General features: G+C 40.8%; 1 protein-coding gene across 28 annotated transcripts in view; it reads left to right on the top strand.

Moving 5' to 3' along the window:
* NRXN1 (neurexin 1) overlaps positions 1-19,490 on the top strand; it is a 682,391-nt gene that overhangs the window by 544,197 nt on the left and 118,704 nt on the right. For all 28 annotated transcript variants that reach the window (XM_062605796.1, XM_062605795.1, XM_062605797.1 and 25 more), the window contains one exon: positions 15,604-15,775. In XM_062605796.1, coding sequence (XP_062461780.1) covers positions 15,604-15,775 — 172 coding nt within the window. The remainder of the gene's footprint in view (positions 1-15,603; positions 15,776-19,490) is intronic.

Genomic DNA, 19,490 nt, shown 5'->3' with positions numbered 1-19,490 from the left:
CAAGATATATAAGAAAGGAGGGCAAGTGGAGGGCAAGCCTTAATTTATAATCTGATGCCCTTGATTCACAGGAAACCTTTTTAGGACCAGGCTGTGTGGAGGGTATTGCAACACTCTAGTGTGCTGGTATTTCAATCATTAATGTGTTTCCAAAGATTTCTGAAGTCACCGGCATGCTCTGCTGACCCCATCCTTTGTGTTACCATCCCCTTTTGCATGTCTTTCTTTCCAGGAACATGGGAGATGTGGAGTGGAGTCACTGTTTTGTCAGGCTGGCCCCAGAAAGGGGACCTAAGGAAACCTGAAAACTTCAGTAAATCTGGGGAGGGGTGGGGAGGAGAGAGATAGGAGGGAAGGGAAGAGCAGACTGTATAGAAGCAGCGTTTAAGATCTACTTATGCTTTTGGAATGGTTTGGAGGCTGGTGGTGGGAATTGCTGAGTGGGATGCTGGACGCGTTGGCTTGCAAAGTACACTCGACTGCAGTGACATAGTGTAGTATAAGAGTAAAGTGTTGCCTAAAGCAGGTCTAAATCCTGATTTAAGAGGTGCCCAGTGGGGAGGTGGGGGGTGTCTGTTCTAATGACTCCTTTAAGCTGTAAGCATGATGTAAAAGGGTTTCACGAGTAATTGGAATCCAGCTTATATTGTAGATTTATAATCAACAAATGGCCAGAAAAAAATTGCATTACAAATTGCAAATTAAATCTTAATGGTTAAAAGCCCTGCTTCCCATACTTTGTTTGCTTCTGTGTTCAACAAACCTTAAGTCCATTGCCCAGCAGCGCTAGTAATGACAAAGAAGTTAGATGCTCGATATGGAAGGTTTACCCCAATAAATTAAGTTTTGGGTGTTTAAAGTATTAAGTGCTTTATAGTTGCTTATGGATTTTCTTTTTCCCCCATTCATTTATTTTTAGGTAAAGTTTTCAAACCAGCCCTCTCCAGTGGATCATAAACTATCTCTGCATGAATTTCATCCTGAGGCTTCATATTGTTTCATCAATTTCTTGAACAAAACAGATGTTCCCAAGGAAAGCACATCTATTTTTTCCTGTTTTTATCCATCCCAGTTACAAAGAGTCAAGCCAGAAGCTTTACTTACTTGCTATCAATGCTAATAAGTACATAAAGGTAAATACAGTAAGCAGCGAGAGTTTTGTAGTCTCCAACTGTGAATCCATGATGCCTTCCCAAATTCAATCATTCTAACTGTATGCCAGAGGGGGAGATTCCCCCCCCCCCCTTTTTTTTTTCTTTTTGAGGAAATTAATCTTTTGAAATAATTGTGAGGAGGGTGAACAGAATCCAGCTGCCCTCCCTTGGGGTATACGTAGATAGATATCTAGCTGTGACAGCACAAGATTTCCTGGGTATTTACATAGCTTCTTAGAGAGGTTTGGCAGCCTGATTTTTCTCTTAATGCCACAGCTGCTCATCTTATATGCATACCTGGAGTTGTCTGTGCTCTGTATCAGTCTCATTAATGACTGTGGAACATGCACACCCCTAGGTATTTTAGTAAGTAGGCACATTGCACAGTATGTTAGTTTACTGCTTCTTGTTCCATCTGCAGAGGACAAAGTTAAAAGAGCTGTCTGTGCTTCAGTTGAAGGCATGACAATTACCTGTGTCAATATATCCAAACTGGTTTAAAATTATTCCTTTCAGAAAATGGGAGAAGGGATAATGCAGCATAGCCTGACTGAATATTTATGTGTCTGGAGATGCACACCACTCTTGGACTGGTTCGACATCTGAACTAGGTGGTTTAAGGGTGCTGGAAGGTCAGAGAACTGCCCAGATCTCACTGGGTAATGCTGTCTCTGCAAGAATCATTTCAGCAGGATAACAGCAGTAAAGCCAGGAAACATCAATTTTAGTTCCATAAAGCAGTTAGGTTGTACTCTGAACACATACACTGATTTCAGAAGGTGCCTTTTTTATTCATTTTTTCCTTTGAAAAATAAAAATACAATTGAAGAGTTTGAATCGAGCTGTGGATCAATTGTTCTGTGGAGAGAAATGTGTTCACACACTGAAGTTAATGAATAAATTAAGCTGTCTGCCATAGAAGTTGACCCTAATTAAGGTCAATGCTCCTTGATAAGTAATTAATCAGGAATCCTTATTATAGTGTAGTCTCTCTGTTAGCCATAAACCTAGCATTATTTTATTTTTATGGTTAGAATAAGTCTCTTAATTGATAGTGTTCTGCAGGAGGCAAACATCTATCAGCACTGAAACTGATACACTGGAGACGTTTTAAATTAGAACAGCATTAGTTAAATTAGTCAAAGAACGGAACGGCAAAGCTCAAGAATATATATCTTCTGCAAACTTCACCCTTCTGTAATTTGTTGCTTAGAAAGGAAAAAGGTATGTCACCTGCCTTTGCCTTGAGGTGATTGCAGATGTTATTATTTATATTATCATTCCCATAGAATCCATGGTTGTCCTACTCTGCTTACCGTCTTAGGACCTGAACACCTTTTGCTAAGCAGTAATGGCAAATATTCATTAGATTGTTTTGTATTTTTATCCCTTTGTATGGAATGCGTGCAGTAGGATATTCTGCCTCAGGCGTTCATGTTTGTATGCATACGTAAAGCATAAAAATATACAGAAGTATGAAATATAAAGATATACAAGCATAGATATACAAGCATGCACACACAGAGGCATCTGCATGCATACACAGATCATGATGTGTTTATATTAGTGAAAGAAGGTAGAAAAGGTTTTGATTGGCAGTGCTTGTCTGTCTGCTTAAGTTTAGTTACTGAGTGTGGGATGCAGCATAGAAAATAATAATTATTATCTCGGAGGCAAAGTAAATCCTCCAGTAATGTAAAAAGTGGAGCTTAGTGGAAGAGCAGCTCCAATGGATTCCTCGTTTGTGGAATGTTCTGTACTCTGGAGTTTCCTCACAGCAGGATGGGCACAGTACTGGCATGATGCTCTCTGCCTGAGTGGTCCCCAGGATGTGCGGAGCTGAAAGAGGAAATGGGAGAATGCTTACTGGGGAGTTCTGTCAATCACAAGTGCCCTTTGCAATGGTGACCAAACCAAGAAATCTGTTAGCAATTGCACAGGCAAAACAGAAGTGGCAAAAAGCTAGCTTCACTGCAGGGGAAAATGGTGGTGCATGATGTCCTCTAATGATACTGCTCCTTAATGATACTGTGTGTGGGCAAAGAACAATTTGGAAAAATAGAGAGATGAAAAAGAAACAGGATTTGCTTTTTATAGCCATAAATTTAGTGCGGAAGAATGTCTGAGATGCTGTATCTGTAGACAGCCATGCACACAAACCTACCTTGCCTGATGCAGTGCTACTCCTTTTGAGTCTAATGCTCTTGAATAAATTGCTCAAGAGTGTTTAGTTCACCCATGTGGAAACCTCACCTCTGTGATGCTAGCAGAGTCAGCAAGGTGCTGGGTTGTCTGTTGCAGAGCACAGGGCGTTTCAGACATGAGCTATCCAGAAGGCCATTCACGATGCAGAGTTTTTCCCCCGCTACTTTTCTAGGAAGTGCCAAGAGTGGAACTTGGTGCAAAAAGTCCATGAATCCCCTTCCCAGTGACTCTGTGCTGCTTCTTTTTTTTTCCTTTCAGAGATGCCCGTTCTCTTCCCTGACATCCTGCTTTTATTTGCTGAGGCTTATCTGACCAAATAGCAGTAAAGCTATTCACAGCCTTCAGTAATCAAAGATTTGTATGTCACAAGTCATAGGGTTGCATTATGGAGTGGTTGAGCTACAGGGAGGAGATGCATTTGTAGGGTAGCTGTTTATAGTGGGGGTCTTCAGGTGTGTGGAATCCTGCCCCTTCCCCTTTCCTTCTTTCCTTTTATGATAGTCCCTCACATTAAAGCTGTAGAAGTATGAAAATTAAACCAGACATCTGGTTTTCTACTAAGCTGTTTGCAGGAAACGCTTGATCTTAATACAGCCAGAATTTAGTAAGAATAATCTCTTCCTCACTGAGATATGTGAGAGTAGTGGTAAGAGGCAGAAGCTCTGACAAAGGGACAAGTAAGTCTGATGAGAGATGCCCTGGTTTTACCATGACACTGTTTCTAAAGCGGCCTTGACTTCAGTGGGATTACTTCTGACTTTTAACCTGCGGAGGTAAATATTTGCCAGGTATATAAAAAAAGCACAGAAGGGCAGAAATCAGGAGTACACTATGAGTGAGGCAGGAGTAATGCCTAAAAAAGTTGACTGTTGGTTGCCTAACAGACCCCTTTCGCAAAGTGGTAATTTCCAACAGTAGTAAAAGTTTATTCTAAATTACGTATTCTAAAGTAAAATAAGAAGTGAAGAATTTGTAACTAGAAGGATGACTGTGTAGATGAGGCCCTCAGTGACATGGTTTAGTGATGGTCTTGGCAGTCCTGGGGTAATGGTTGGACTTGATGATCTTGAAGGTCTTTTCCAACCTAGTTGATTTTATGATTGATTCTATGACATTGTTCCACTGCCTTGTGCAGTTTGATGATAATGATGTATTTTGCCATTTTGGCTGTTAGTGGCTGTTGCGCTACATGTTGTAAAGCAAGTATTTATATTTACTGTTAAGGATTTTTAAATACCATTGTGTTCATGAACACAAATAATAGATTTGGATGTCATTCAAGCCTGATGCTGATCATTCCAGGGAAGACAACAACATTCATGACTGTTCCCTGCTTTGCAGAGGCATTCAGAGCCTGACAATACGGAACTCTGTTATATGCAAAGCTCCCTTGCTGTGGCTTAAATTCTGTTTTGATTTTGCCTGATTTGCTTGGGGTTAGTCTTTTCAAATACCTGGCAGGTTTCTTCTAAATACAACTAACCTTATTTGCAACCTTCCTGCCTTTTAACAATTGTATTGTTGCAGGTGCTTGTGCTGTTTTGCAGTGCTTCCTTCAGAGTTTTCTTCCTTCTAGAAGCTGGTTAGGAACACTAATGATTTCCTGTATGCAGACCTTTTATACTTTGTGGCACTTCTCTTCCACAGGGTGGATTTTGCTTTGGTTTGGTTTGTTTTTTAAGATGCCAAAGCAATGTCATTCAAACCTTGGGGGCTGATAGCGGCAGTAACAGAGGAGAACGTAGAGGTAGGAATCAGATCTTACTTTCCCCTTGTAGCTACCCATTGGATTTCACAGTCCAGTCAACTAACACTGTTTGATCACTTCATGTGCTCCATGTATTCAGCATCAGAATTTTCTACATGCTCTGCAGCACTAAGTGATCAAAAGAAGTGAAATCCTCTGTTATGGCTCTGATAATAGGCTACTCTGCACTGCGTATCTCAGCACAGCACGTAGGGAAATTGTCAAATTGCTTCTGATTCTGAAAGATCTTCAAGGGGAAGAAAGGTAAGATAAAGGAAACTACAACCATTGAGGAAAATACACATGGTATTAAAGCTTGCCATAGGATGACTCTACACTTGGTATGGGAAAGAAAGCTGGCGACAGAACTTGCCTTTCTGCCGGGAGCCCAAGCCCAGCCTGTGGTATATTGTAGCTCTGCTGCCTGGTAATAGCATAGCTATGTTTTCTTGTGTGAGGTCTTTTCACTTCAGCTGTACATTCATCTCATGGGACATCTGCAAAGTCTGCGTTTAAACAGTGTTTAAAAAGTACTTTTTCAAGTGTTTGTGGTAGGCATCTGGAAATCTTCAAGATTATAAAGGAAGCTGATCGAAGGCATGAATGGCATGTAGGTGTTCAGTTTTCATTAAAGCTCCATAGGAGCTGCCTAATACCTTTTTTTGGTTTTTAATAATTCCCTGTAGGTTTTTAATATGAAAAGTCCTTTGACCCAGATTCTCAAAAATTTATTACTCTTGTTTTCATGAACATGTGTTGATCATATGGCTATTAATCATTTGGCATGAATGCCTGTTTGAGAATTTGCTGATTCTTTGTTTCTGGTCTCAGTTATACTTCCTACTGACTCTGACTTTGGATTTGTTTCAGACACACAGGAATTATCAGAAGAGTTCTGTGGAGCCTTTCTAAACACAGAAATCAATACCCTTAAACCAGCACAATTTCCAGTGTGGATTAGATTGTACTGATACCAAGGTGCTACTTGTTTGGGTTTTTTCCCTAAGAGTATCTTTATATCTCTGGATGACTGTATTCAGTCTCAGGAGCTCTATTTTTATCACCTTTGTATAAAAACACTACAAAGAAGTGGAAATTGAGCCTAATTTTCAAATCTCACTGTGCTTATCTGGAAATATATGTGTGTGTGGGAAGGAGCAGTGTTTCCCATTTCTTGGGTAGCTGAAGCTCCCAATGAGTATGCTCTTCCTTAGGCTGGGAATACTGTATTTCAGCTACCCAAGTTCAGAGGTGTCTGCCTATGTGGCAAATAAGTGTGCAAGAGCAAAGTCAAGGCATGTGAGTTACTTTGGCCAGTAGTGAAACAACTTTCTGTTCCTTCAGGTTAGGCCCTGTTTGGTGTTAAGCGCATCTGTGTCTTCTCCCCACAACTTGGAGCCCTTGGTGAAATGCTAGCAAGGGCAAGACGTTCCTGTGCAACATGTTGTTTTGACAGAAAGTACCACGTTAAGGGCTGACTACTTGAATTGTTCTTTACTGCATATTTTCTTGGAAAAATTTAATTCTGTGTACTGTAGTAATGATGCTGAGTGGATAATAAGATGCAGCGTGCTGCTGCTGCGGGCATACACCATATGTCTTCCACAACTATTGCATTTTAGGGGGCTGGTTGTTAGGGTAATTGTATCATCTCAGGAATTCATCATCAGTGAAACTTGAAATAAGACGACTATGATATATAGCAGTGAGAATTCCGGTGTTTAAAACACAACAAGAAAACTGCAGTTTGACAACCAAAGTGTCAGAATTATAGATTTCTAAATATTTTCACGTTTTCTGCTTGCTGAGCTTTATGTATAAATCAAATTGCTATAACAGCATTTAAAGCAGACTGTGAGGACAGTTATTTTAAAGCAGAATGTGATACAAGTCATTATTTCATAGCAGTAAAGAGTAGTTACTTCTTCCTGCCCTGAAACACTGGGACAGTGAAGGCTTCTGTGATACCTTCTTTACAGGCTTTTTGTTCTGTGGTTTCATATATGGCATTTTGTGACATAAAAGATTGGTTTAAGTCATGTGTCCCTTCTTCCACTTAGCGAGCTCCTTAGGTAGCTTCTATTTTCAGGTATGCCTCAATTGTAAATTAGTGTGATGCTGGGCCCGTGTTTCGCTTCCCTCTTTTAAAGGTCATTGGTTTAAGGCTGGAAGCTGCTTAATTTTTATAAAGCAACATTTAAGAGTGCGGTAGCTCTGGTAGCATCTGTATATATTTGCATCCGTAATATTGTTATAGTGACAGTGCTATTTCTTATATGTCAACCGGGGGCATCTGGTGAACAATGAGTTTTTATTATTTCTGTATTGATTTAGAAAATCTAGAGAACTTAATGGCATGAAACTGGGGTCATTTAAAGGTTTATGAAATGATCTTACAGCGCTTCTGAGTAAAACGCGAGAGCAAAACAGGTTGCAAATTCTCTCTCCATCTCTCTTTAGCAAATTCCATGAAACGACTGATGAAGGATCCCCAAATTAGGGGAGGAAAGAAGAGGTTTGTTGCTGTATATTTATGATTACAGATCTGTTTTTCAGGTGCCTAGTACTGTCTCTGGGAAGGGTCTTGGTGTAGATGAGAAAGGTGTGCTTGGGTTTGCACTTGGGAGGGCATGCACAGATGCTACAGGAAATACAGGCGTTATCTGTGGCTCTGCAGACAACATTTTTCCTCTTTGAATAGTATGAATAGTGGCTTAGTGTAGTGTTAGGGGGGGATTCTGTTGCCAGGATTGCATTTTGAATTAGCGTGGGCAAATGGGTACCGCAGACCTGACTGCACTTCGCACAAGAATCCAAGGGTCACACTTGGATTCCAGCCACCACTCAAACCAAGTAATTATATCCTTTAAGTCATGAAAAAACTTCCTGAATACAAGCATGTTCTGTAGTGTAGGCTCAAAAAGAGCAGTCAGCTGTATATAAAGTCTTATACAGCACTTTGGAAATGGCAGTTCGTCCCTGTGGGCCCATTGTCTTGGGGACCAGGAGGCTGTCAAATAAAAGAGAACAGATCTTTCTGTAAGCAGGTCCAGTGATGGAGAAGCAGTCAAAATTGCTGGGAGACTGGCTTGAGAGGAAGGCCACTTTGCTGTGTGTTGCTCAGATTTGATACGAGGGTTGTGAAATCAGTGTCATTTGCCCAGAGTATGACAACTGCAGCTGAAAGAAATCAAGCATTTAGTTTGAAATCAGGATTTAACATGATGTTTAGTTCTTTCTATTAGCCTGCCAATGCAGTAGCCTGCAAGGATTAGGGTTTTAAGCTTTTCTGCACAATTATAAGAACTAGGAGCTTGGTTTAAAATGAAAAGTGGAGTTTTGTGAAAAGAGAAAAGCAAGGGCTATAAACTGACAGAGAGGAGATTTAGATTAGATGTAAGGAAGAAGTTCTTCCCTGTGGGAGTGATGAGGCCCTGGCACAGGGTGCCCAGAGAAGCTGTGGCTGCCCCATCCCTGGCAGTGTTCAAGGCCAGGTTGGACGGGGCTTGGAGCAACCTGGTCTGGTGGAAGGTGTCCCTGCCTGTGGCAGGGGATTGGAACTGGATGAGCTTTAAGGTCTCTTCCAACCCAAACCAATCTGTGATAGGATGATTTTTCTCATAACCTAAGGTCTACAGGGCTGTGGATTTAAGAAATAAGCTAACATGAGGAAAGTTGCAAATAAATGGTTAGAACTGGCGGGAAGAAACATTGGGAATAGTTCAGTCTCCTCGCTTGGAAAGGGAGAAGTTCATTTTGTTGTGCTTTTGTTGGTTTGTTTGGGGTTTTTTTCTTTCTGCACAGTAGTACGTATTTCCAGCTTTAGGGAAAAAAAAGAGAAACCAAAAATTTCCAAGCCTGTCACATGCCAGCGTATCAAAGACCGAATAACAGGTGTATGCCCTATCAGATGTCGGTAAAACTTTTGCTTTCTTGCTGAAGTGCCTACCTATGATAGATAACTGCCTGCTGGAGCTCCAGTTGAGTTTTCAAGCCCCTCCTATGTTTTCTGCAGTATGTCAAGTGCTGATATACTGAAAGCTGTAATCCATCCCTGAAGATGATTACCTGTCTGAATTCATAAAGGGACACAAAACCTGTCTGTAAGTACTTAAGATGAGGGATAACAGGAGAATGCCTGTGTCTATGGTGTGTTGTCCTGCACCTAACTAAAAAGCGGAAAGGTTTGATTAGTGTTGGTAAATATTAGGTTGAATATTTCATCACTTCTCATACAGAAATGCAGTAACAAAAAATTTGAAACACCATCTGTGATGTTAATGATGTAAAGCCTGAAAGTATGAATTTTCATGCATTTTCATACTTTCGAAGCATGAAGGTATGAAAAACCCATATCCAGAAAGTCAGGTTCTTTCACTGGGGTAGAAAAGATGCATTGACTCAATGAACTCTTCCCAGATGTTTTATATTTTCTGTGTCTTTCACAATACATTTCCTCTGGAAGGTATTAAATGGTAGTAAGATATATTGATGGATTATTAGACTAAAATATACATAGTTAATTAATCTTGGAGCAAACATATCCCCTGTCATTATGTATCCCTCCCCTCACTTCCTGAAGCAAACAGTACTATTTTTACATATGCATTTCCTTACAGGATTCAAAAACCATTGATTATTTCAATTATTTTACGTACATTCCTATAATATATAGTATGGGCCTTTCGTTTTTGAGTGAAAATTATGTCACTTAAGAAAACTCAAGAAACTTATTCCTGAGTAAAATCAAAGTAAACCTTAAGTTAGTTCAAAGACTTGTTATCACATCCACCAGAAAGTTGTACCTCAGGGACTGGTGCTATAAGATGCAAGCTAGCGCACTCAAATTGGTTTTCCTCTATTTGTTAACCTCTGGGAGTCATGGTATTATTACTTTTCTTTGGAAGTGGTTAAAGGTTGTAGGTATTATGAGCTTAGGTTGTCTGTGGTCTCTTCTAAAACTACTGTTGTGCCAAATTTGCGCGGGTCATATTTGACTGATTCCAGAAGTATTACTACAGAGAGCCGTAAAACCTTCCTGATGCTATAGGAAATAACATTATTCTGGAGATATATATATATATATTTTATACCAGCATAGGTTTTACTGCATTTGGAGTTGACAGATCAGTAGCACTGAACTAGGATCCAACAGGGAACAAATTGCACTGTCAGCTGCTGGCTTGATTTGCATTCCACATTTCTTGCTTGGTTCTTGGGTACATCAGCATTCTTGGTGCTACCTCAGATGCCCATTAAAGCCAAGGTATTTAGAGCACACAGTTCATAAAACATGCTTGAAAATGTTGCAGTGGAGTTGCTAGATTTACAGTAGTATCTGCCAGTACTCTGGAAGACAAAATGTTTTGAAATTATTGGTATATACACACATGCACATGCACACACATCTCTGTGCTGTCTGAGCAGTCAAAACTCCAGTTCTGTCAGAGCACATTAGGCATGATTGGAGCTAAATACAGAATCACAGACTGGTTTGGGTTGGAAGGGTCCTTAAAGCTCATCCAGGTCCAACTCTAGTCAAAGGGACACCTTCCACAAGACCAGGTTGCTCCAAGCCCTGACCAGCGTGTCCTTGAACACTGCCAGGGATGGGGCAGCCACAGCTTCTCTGGGCACCCTGTGCCAGGGCCTCAGCACCCTCACAGGGAAGAATTTCTTCCTGATGTCTCATCTAAATATCCCCTCTGTCAGGTTAAACGCATTCTCCATGTCCTACCCTAAGGGCCTTTGTCAAAAGCCCTTCTTCAGATTTCTTGTTGGCCCCTTTAGGCACTGGAAGCTGCTCCCTGGAGCCTTCTTTTCTCCAGGCTGAACCAGCCCCGCTCTCTCAGCCTGTCTCCATAGCAGAGTTGCTCTGGCCCTCGAAGCATATTTGTGGCCTCCTCTGGACTCGCTCCAACAGCTCCACATCCGTCTTGTGTTGTTGCTGCCAGAGCTGGACACAGGACTGCAGGGGGAGGTCTCACCAGAGCAGGGAAGAGGGGGAGAACTCCCTCCCTTGACCTGTGGTCACACTGCTGGGGATGCAGCCCAGGACATGGTTGGTGTATAAAAGCATATATATTAAAAAAAAATGTATATGTAAAAAACCATGTATAAGAACATGTGTATTTCATGGTTTTATCCAACTGCTTTGAAGCCATTCACACATCCTTACCCTGTGGGTCTCCTACAAGTGGCTGGATAGCAGAGGTTAAACTGTAGGCAAAGCCTACATTTCATGTTGCAGTAACTGTAGTCATACTCCAGGTAATACTAAATAAGCTTCTTTGTCTATGTGGGTACACTGGCCTAAGAAACAGGAGAGCTACATGGCCAAAGCACCTCCAAACCAAAAGCTTTTCTGAAGAGCTGCTGGTTGGGGTTCAAAGTGTCATTCGAGTGAATTGGAGGCCCCTGCACTGCTTTGTCCCAGGAAGCAGTGGTGGTGATGTGATGGTCGGAGCAGTATTCATAGCACCTTCTGATTTGAAGTTCAAAATAATTTGCAGGCACAGAGAACAACATTGACGCTATTTCTTGAGGTGCTTCACTCTTCTGAAGGTGCGTCCTTTCTTCTGGCCACTCTTGGAAATAATATAGGAAGGAGAGTCTCCAGTCTCCTATATGTCTCCACTCTGTTATTGTGGCCTTCCCAGTTCAGATTAGATAAAGGCACAGCAGGAAAAGGGATTTATTTCATTGCTGTGTTCTCTCACAACTGCGTGACACTGAAGGAAAATAAAACAGAGGCTAAGAACCATAAACAGTGTGTTGGACTTCAGTGAGCCTTGTGTACAGAGCTGATTTTATCAGGGGAGCTCTGAAATGGTCATTTTTGCTAGTGGGCAAATATAACCTCTTAGAATCATGAGCCTGAAATGCTCTGCTATTTCAGGTCACTGGCAAGGATATAATAACATCATTCAAAAGTAATGTTGACTTATTGCAGTACTTATTAATGCACAGATACTGCTATAGTGCCCATGATGAGGGTGCTGAAGAGGTAATCTCTCATTCAGCATATGTCTGAGGCTGTTTCTGATAGGAATAAGATTATTATGAATGAACAAGTGATAAAGGAGAATTTGTACTATTGTGCTATGCAACTGAGCCTGGCAAAGTGGAAATAGTAATTTAGTATGCCTAAGTTTTATCAGTCTCTTCCCTGTCTGTACTGCCATGATCCACAAAAACTGCATGTGAATTGGTCTTCGCCAATTACAGAGAAAAAATTATGGGACTTTTGTTATCTTGCAGTGAAGGAGGAGTACAGTGAGTCAAACTACTGCATGATTATGCAAGGACTGAAAAGAGAAACACTATCTCCATACAGAAGTGCTTACTGCAGCTAAGCTGATTGTGACTGTCAGGTCTTTGCATCATACTTTATTTTATTAGGAAAAGTTTCTTTGCAGAGGGTGCTCAGGCATTGGAACAGGCTTCCCAAGAAGGTGGTGGAATCACCGTCCCTGGAAGTGTTCACAAACTGTGTAGACGAAGCCCTCAGTGACATGGGTTAGTGGTGGCCTTGGCAATGCTGGGGAACGGTTGGACTTGATCTTAAAGGTCTTTAACAACCTAGTTGATTCCATGATACTATGATTCTATGATTTTATTGTTCTAAAGGGCTGTGGATAATGGGATTGTAGTCCATAGCATGTTTAGCATGACTTTCAGAAGTTAAATATGAATGTACTCATAAGGAAGACATGAACTCAAAACACAGATTTGCTTCCTTGTTTTATGGGAGGTTGTATAAATGCGCACAGGTGTTGAAGAACTGTGAAAAAAATGAAACGGATCCTTTAAAAATGGAGTTTTGCATGTTCTCAGCTACACACATGCATTGGAAATAGGCTCCCCAAAAATCATTATAGTGTGTTACCAACTACGAGGGTGAAAATCTTTGCTAGTGAAACTGCATGCTTGATATCTGTGCACAGTACTTCTGTACAAATATAGGGAACTCAGGGAAACTTGCTTTTTTCATTAAGTTATATATAGATCAAATAAGGCTAATGCTCTGCCTTCAGGGCTGTGAAGGATGCATTTCACTTTCCAATACCTCGCCATTTACAAGTGGTAACTTGGTTAATGATTGCAGCTCTACATTCTCTTGTTTTGGAAAAGCTGCTGGTATATTTGCCTTTTATGCTGCTTGTCCTTTGCACTCAGAGGTGTTTTTCCTTTCCGTGTAATTTTTTGATCTAAAATAATATATGTATATACATATATATAGCAAATAGGAAAGCAGGTATGTAAAGTGAAGGTTATGAATAGTATAATTATGAATCACTGTAAAATTAGGCAGCTTTTTTTAATCCACAAAGCCTTTGATTTCTTGAAAGTACTGTGAAAAGGCACATATGCCATTATCATTACATGCTGGGTTTGTGCATTTCATAAATTAGTAAAGGAGGAGATTGCTTTAGAGCAGGGCTAGTGTTATATTTCTTTGTACACATTTCTGTATGAAGAGAGTAAGCTGTGAATGAAGCAGGTGATGCGAATAAGCCACTGCGTCCGTGAGATATAATGGGTGAAATCTGTTCTGATTCATAGTTGAACCAGTTGGAATAAAACAGAGCGAGAGTTTCTCTCACAGGATAACTGGGAGATAACTCCCATGAGAGGCAAAAGGTGAGCATGTGCTGGATGAGGTGGATCCCTTCTTGACACCTTATAGTCATGGAAAAGTAGGACCTGCAAATAGAGAAACTTTAAAATAATCCTCATGGATAAAAGAAGAACGTTGAGAACATTATTTAAGCAACCGAGGGAATGGGAATTCTCTTCAGAGTATTTCATTTTGGAATGATCATAGCTGAAGAGGTGATAGTGTTGTGCCAAAATGTTGAGGGATTTTCTCTAAAGGCATTCAGCAGCTGCTCGGCTGTGTAAGTGGAATATGCAAGCACTACTGGACGGTGAAGTCAGGTATTAAAGCAGAGAATAAAATGAAGTGGAAGGACTCCTGAGTTCTTCACCTGGGAGACTTCCAGAGATGAGGAGCTGCAGGATGCACTTATTCCAGGGAGCGGTGCCAGGGTGGAAGGAGAAAGAGGGAGCAGACACAAAGGCTATGCAGCAGAGGTGAACCCAGTTGTGGGAGGATGGACGTGAATGACCAGCTTGTCCAAACTGAACCGTTTCATTGTGTTTCAGCGGGTTGTGTAAAAACTTGAAGAAGCATTTTAAGAAGGATGTACCAGCACCAGTGATAGGAAATTCCACACAGAATTGCCACTTACTATGCACAAGCCCCATATCTCATAGTGTGCAGTGCTTTTTTTATTTTCTTTTTCCCTTCTTTTTTTCTTTTTTCTTTTTTTCCATTTAATAAATATCCATATTCAGGAGTAGAATTGATTTGGTAGGAGGGGAAGGAAATTACAAAGCCCTTAAGTTACAACTGTAATCGACATGGAAGACTTCAATGCAACGCGACTGTGGGGACTGCGGGCAGCCAGGGACGGGGTGGGGGGGCGGCAGGGACAGCGGGAGAGAGAGAGGGAGAGACTGAGGGGCGGCCATGATGGGAGGTTGTGAAGGGAGAGCAGGGGCGGCCATGAGGGGAGATCTTCAGGGGAGGTGGGTGCTGGCCATGAGGGTAGAGGCAGCAGCTATACAGTGTGGCCTACGGGGCAGGGGGAAGATGAGGGGTGGCTGTGAAGGGAGATCATGTGGGGAGATCAGTTTACCCTCAGTGACATGGCTTAGTGGTGGTCTTGGCAGTCCTGAGGTAACAGATCTTAAAGGTTTTTTCCAACCTAGTTGATTCTATGAAAATGTCCCATTAGAGTGAACATCTCAGTAAAGAAAAGGCAATAAAAACTAAAATATGCCAATATCACAATCATCTGGAAAATCTACAGGCTTGGTCCTGAGTGTAAATGTATGGGGAGGTCCCGTTAGCCCTCAGGTGCACTCAGGTACAGGGGTATACAGGCAAAGCCCAGCAAGTAAACGAGTGTCTCAGTTTGTAGTGATCCTTTCATTAAAAGAAAGTTCCCCCCATTGTTATCCCTTTTGAAGACTGAGTATAAATGAGGTTTGGAGAAAGGAGAAGCAGGGCTGGGCCTTGGCTTCTATAACCAGAAAATCCTCACACCTCTTCTGGGTGACACTGCAAGGCCTTCCATTTTGGAAGCCCAAAAGGAAAAACAGTGTTTAATCCTCATGGAGTGAGGAAGGGGACAGGGAAAGAAAACCTCTATTTTCTTCCTTCCACCCCTCCTCATTTTGGTCTTTCTTGGAGAAAAAGAGAGCTCCATGTGGTGAAATAACTCATTTGGAATATCAATTCTCCATCAAAGAGACGTCTCAGACATACTGGGCTGTCAGGAGGCTTGTCACTGCCACATGCAAGCCTTCAGAAGTTACCTCTGAGAAGGGAAGATGTTAGATATCTTATACACACTGTCTCCATTTCTTGCTAAAACAACTCCTAATTAGTTCTTCTTTTTCTTCCTTTTTTTTCCTTTAAATATGCAGCACCAGGGAAAAATTGGAGTTAAATTTAATGTTGGAACTGATGACATCTCAATTGAAGAGATCAACGCAATCATTAATGATGGAAAATACCATGTGGTACGGTTCACAAGAAGTGGTGGCAATGCCACATTACAGGTGGACAACTGGCCAGTTATCGAACGTTACCCAGCAGGTAAGGGCTTACACAGACACTTGTGAGTAAGAGGGTGGGGGATGGCTGCTCATTTTGCTTCTCTTCTAGTACATCAGCTCCTTCACAATGTCTTGCTAGCTAATTAAGTAGTTAGAGTCCTGAGCAGTATGCAGTTTATGATGATGGCATTTCCTAAGTGAGTTTAAAAGCACAGATTCAGGTTATTACTGGAAGTGGAAAAATACAGTTATCAAGGCGTGAAATAGTGGTTGTGTTTCTTGTTTCATTTGTTTTTATTGGACGATTGTTGTAGCGGGGGAAAAAAAGGCTTTGACAAAAGCTACACAGTAAAGTGACTCTCAAATCGATCTCCAAGTGATGGGGATTTTACTGAATTTACTGAGGAAAAGGTTGTCTGTGTTCTTTTAATTATGAGTTGATATTAAAGCAGTCCAAAGCTTATGAATTTAGCAGAAGTATTCCAGCAGGCATAACCAACCCTGGAGACATTAAAGGCCAGGCTGGATGTGGTTCTGGGCAGCCTGGTATAGTTGGAGATGTCCCTGCTTATTGCAGAGGGTTGGGCTTGATGACCTTTGAAGGTCCCTTCCAACCCAAACTATTCTGTGCTTCTAAAACCAAAACATGTGTCAGTTATCAGTTGTATGGCCAACCAAATTAAGGTGCTTTCACTTAAAACACAAACTACAGGGTATTGCTTACGTAAGTGATGCTGGTTACTTGAACAGCACCACTCATGTGAATGCAGTCGCCTTGTTTGGACCCATATTTACTTCTATGCAAATGCCATGCACTGAAGACTACTGTGTTATTAATTCTATTAATTTTTAAAGGCAACAGGTTTTTCAGACATGCAGTGCCTTTCTTATTGAATAGTACTACTGAGTCATTAATGGTAACTTACAAATCCGCATGTTCTCTGTTAACAGTTGGTGTGTGTTTTTATATGAGTAAACAAAAGGCAGCAAATCCAGAGATGTAAGTAAAAGATACTCTGATTTGCATATTTTGCTACTACATAAATGACAGCTCTGATTTATCTGTTTATAAGTAGAAAATTCTTCATTTTGGGGGTGGGGTGAAACAGGAAGGTATTTATATATATAGATATAATATTTATATTATAATACATATAATATATATAAGGAATACATAAGACATTCCTTGTACTGATTATTAGTATTTAATTGGGTATTGGGTTTTTTTTTGGGGGGGGAGGTTGAGTTATAGTCCAGCTGTTCACCTGACTTTTTGAAAAATAAAAATAATTAAAAAAAAAACTCCACAGGTGAAATATAATGCTTCAGATAATTTCTTGGAGATAATTTAGAATTTAAAATACAAATGAAAGTATGCATCACAAATGAAATTCTGTATAACAGGAGCTGTTTGAAAATCCCACCTGTGTGCTAATGTGTTATTAATGACTGGCAGTTCTGGCAATTAGAAACAATTACTGTCTTTAATTTAGAAGCATTTCTGAGAGGGGATAAACTCTTGAAGGAAAGAGGGATACTGAATGAAATATGGCCTGTGATCTTTCAGATATTCCTGTTTGCCACATGTTCCCCTTATTTTCTAACTTTTACAATGTTTGGTAAATGGTAGCTGAAATAAGATGGTAGAAGCTAGGGAGATGTGTGTCTTAGTTTGTGCTCAAGATGTATGTATCAGAAAGGAAAAAATAAGGTTTGGGATGGTTGGTTGTTTTTTTTTTACCTAAATGATGAGCATGAAAGTATTTTTCTTTTTCATTTCTGTTCTGTTTCTTCCTGAAAATACAAAGTGGCTGCAACAAGGACAAACTGCAGCTGAGTTTGGAAGATAGTGGCACACAGAATTTGTTTATACTGATCATAGATCAGTTCAGGAAATAGAGTGATTTCCCTGAGATAGAATTAGTGGAGGGGATGTTTTCTTTGAAAAAGCAAAACACCACATTAGAGCTTTTTCAGCTTCCTTTAGTAATCTATGCACAAGCTGCATTTCAAGGCATTTTCAGTGGCTTCGTCAGCCAGTGTACAGAATCCCTTCACTTGCTTCATTGCTGGATCTTCCAAGACTGCTGTTGGCCTTTCATTTTCTTTGCCTTTCCCATAGTAATGTTTTATAGCTCTTGTATAGCATTGCTTTTGAAATCCAACTTCCCCCTTTTCTCCTGTCTCTTTCCTTTCCCAACGTGAGAGCACTCAGCCATACCTTTTTTTACGATTCCATGTTACTCCATCAGGTTTGGCACTCTTCATTTAAACCCTTTTTAAACACTAGTTTACACACAGACTGGTATTGATGTACCTTTTGGAGAAGATGCAGGCTTGTCCTGAAGACGATGCTGCCTTTGAGCAAGGTTGATAGTGCTTTGAAGATATTAATAGCACCCTCTTCAAAGCTACCACTGTCATTCCTGTTCTAAAGGTAGTAGTTCTAAAAGTGACATCTTAAGGATATCAAACAGCACAGTTTGGCCAGTGTTGCTGCATCCAATTTAGATGTGTGTCTGCTGTTTAGGTACCGACAGTAGTACTTGGCATTACTGGTTAACCAGCTTACTTGCTCTTTGCTCAGGTTTTGGATGGAGGATACGTTGGAGTTGTACACTGTGCACCAAATTTGACTCTGTTTGCATGAGTGAGACCTCATTGGCTTCCATTTCAGTGCTAGAAAGAATATTTTTTGCTTTGTGCCTGTTTTCTGTATAATTTGTTAATGTGCCTCTGCCATTGTACCTAAGCACAGTCTTACCTCTCCTCCTCCTGTTTTTTTTTAATTAAGAGAAATGAGATTAGCAGCTTCAGTTATCAGTTTGCTATTCTTACAGATGCTGGATTTCCTTTTTTTTCAAAAGTATAGTAATATAAAAAAACCCTCCCAGTTGGTTGTCTGAAGCATACCAGCTGATCAATTCTTCTATCTTTACAAGGAGCAATTGTGCTCTGAATTACAGTTCTGGTTGGAGTGTCTGACTAAAAGACATTGCTTCTTTGTGATCATTTTCTTAAAATAATGGGTGAGGATTTCTGTGAGGATTTTCTGGTCACAGGCTCAGGATTTCCAAGTTTCATTGCCTGTGTAGCCTTTATGTTGCCCCATTTAAATCCTGTAGGTAAGGGCACCCAAGGCCCGGTAACAGTCAGTGCTGTATCACTTGCTGGGAGGATGCTGTGGGCACCCCAGCTGATACTCAAAGCTGAGCACCTTTTGAAAAAGAGTTGTGGCCCTGATTGCCACAAGTCTGTGTGGGGTTTTTAGGGAGCCTGAACTCAGCCCTGGGTCTCAGGATCTGCTGAGAGTTCAGTCTTCCTGCAGAGGGTTTTCTAGCTGTAGCACACATGATTCCCTAATACTGCTTTATGAGCAGTCAGAAAGGTAGACACCTTGCAGAAAGTATCAAATAGCAATGCTCCATAGGGTTTCCTTGTTTACTTTGTGTGTTTTATTCTAGAGTTTCATAAAATGCAGAAATGACCCTGGAAGGTTAATGGCATCCAGCATGTTTCTCTTGTACATCATTCTCTATCCCACTAGGCTTGAGTGTCATGTTTTCGCTGGGCCAATGCAATGCACCTTCAGTTTGTATCTGAGTAGATAACAAAAGAAGTGATTTGTAAAAGGAAAAGAAGTTGGGGGTGGCCAGTGGTAGAGGGTTATCATCCGTGTGAAGGTGGTTGGTTGTTTTTTGGAGTATTTGGGGGGGAAATATGGGTTAGTCCTTAGACAAATGCAAAGATTTTGG

Source organism: Pezoporus occidentalis, unplaced genomic scaffold (assembly GCF_034315485.1).
Source record: "Pezoporus occidentalis ecotype Australia unplaced genomic scaffold, CSIRO_AGI_Poc_V1 ctg93, whole genome shotgun sequence".
Classification (NCBI taxonomy): Eukaryota; Metazoa; Chordata; class Aves; order Psittaciformes; family Psittacidae; genus Pezoporus; species Pezoporus occidentalis.
Note: the sequence above shows the minus strand (reverse complement) of the source record. Positions and strands in the feature narration are given on the sequence as shown.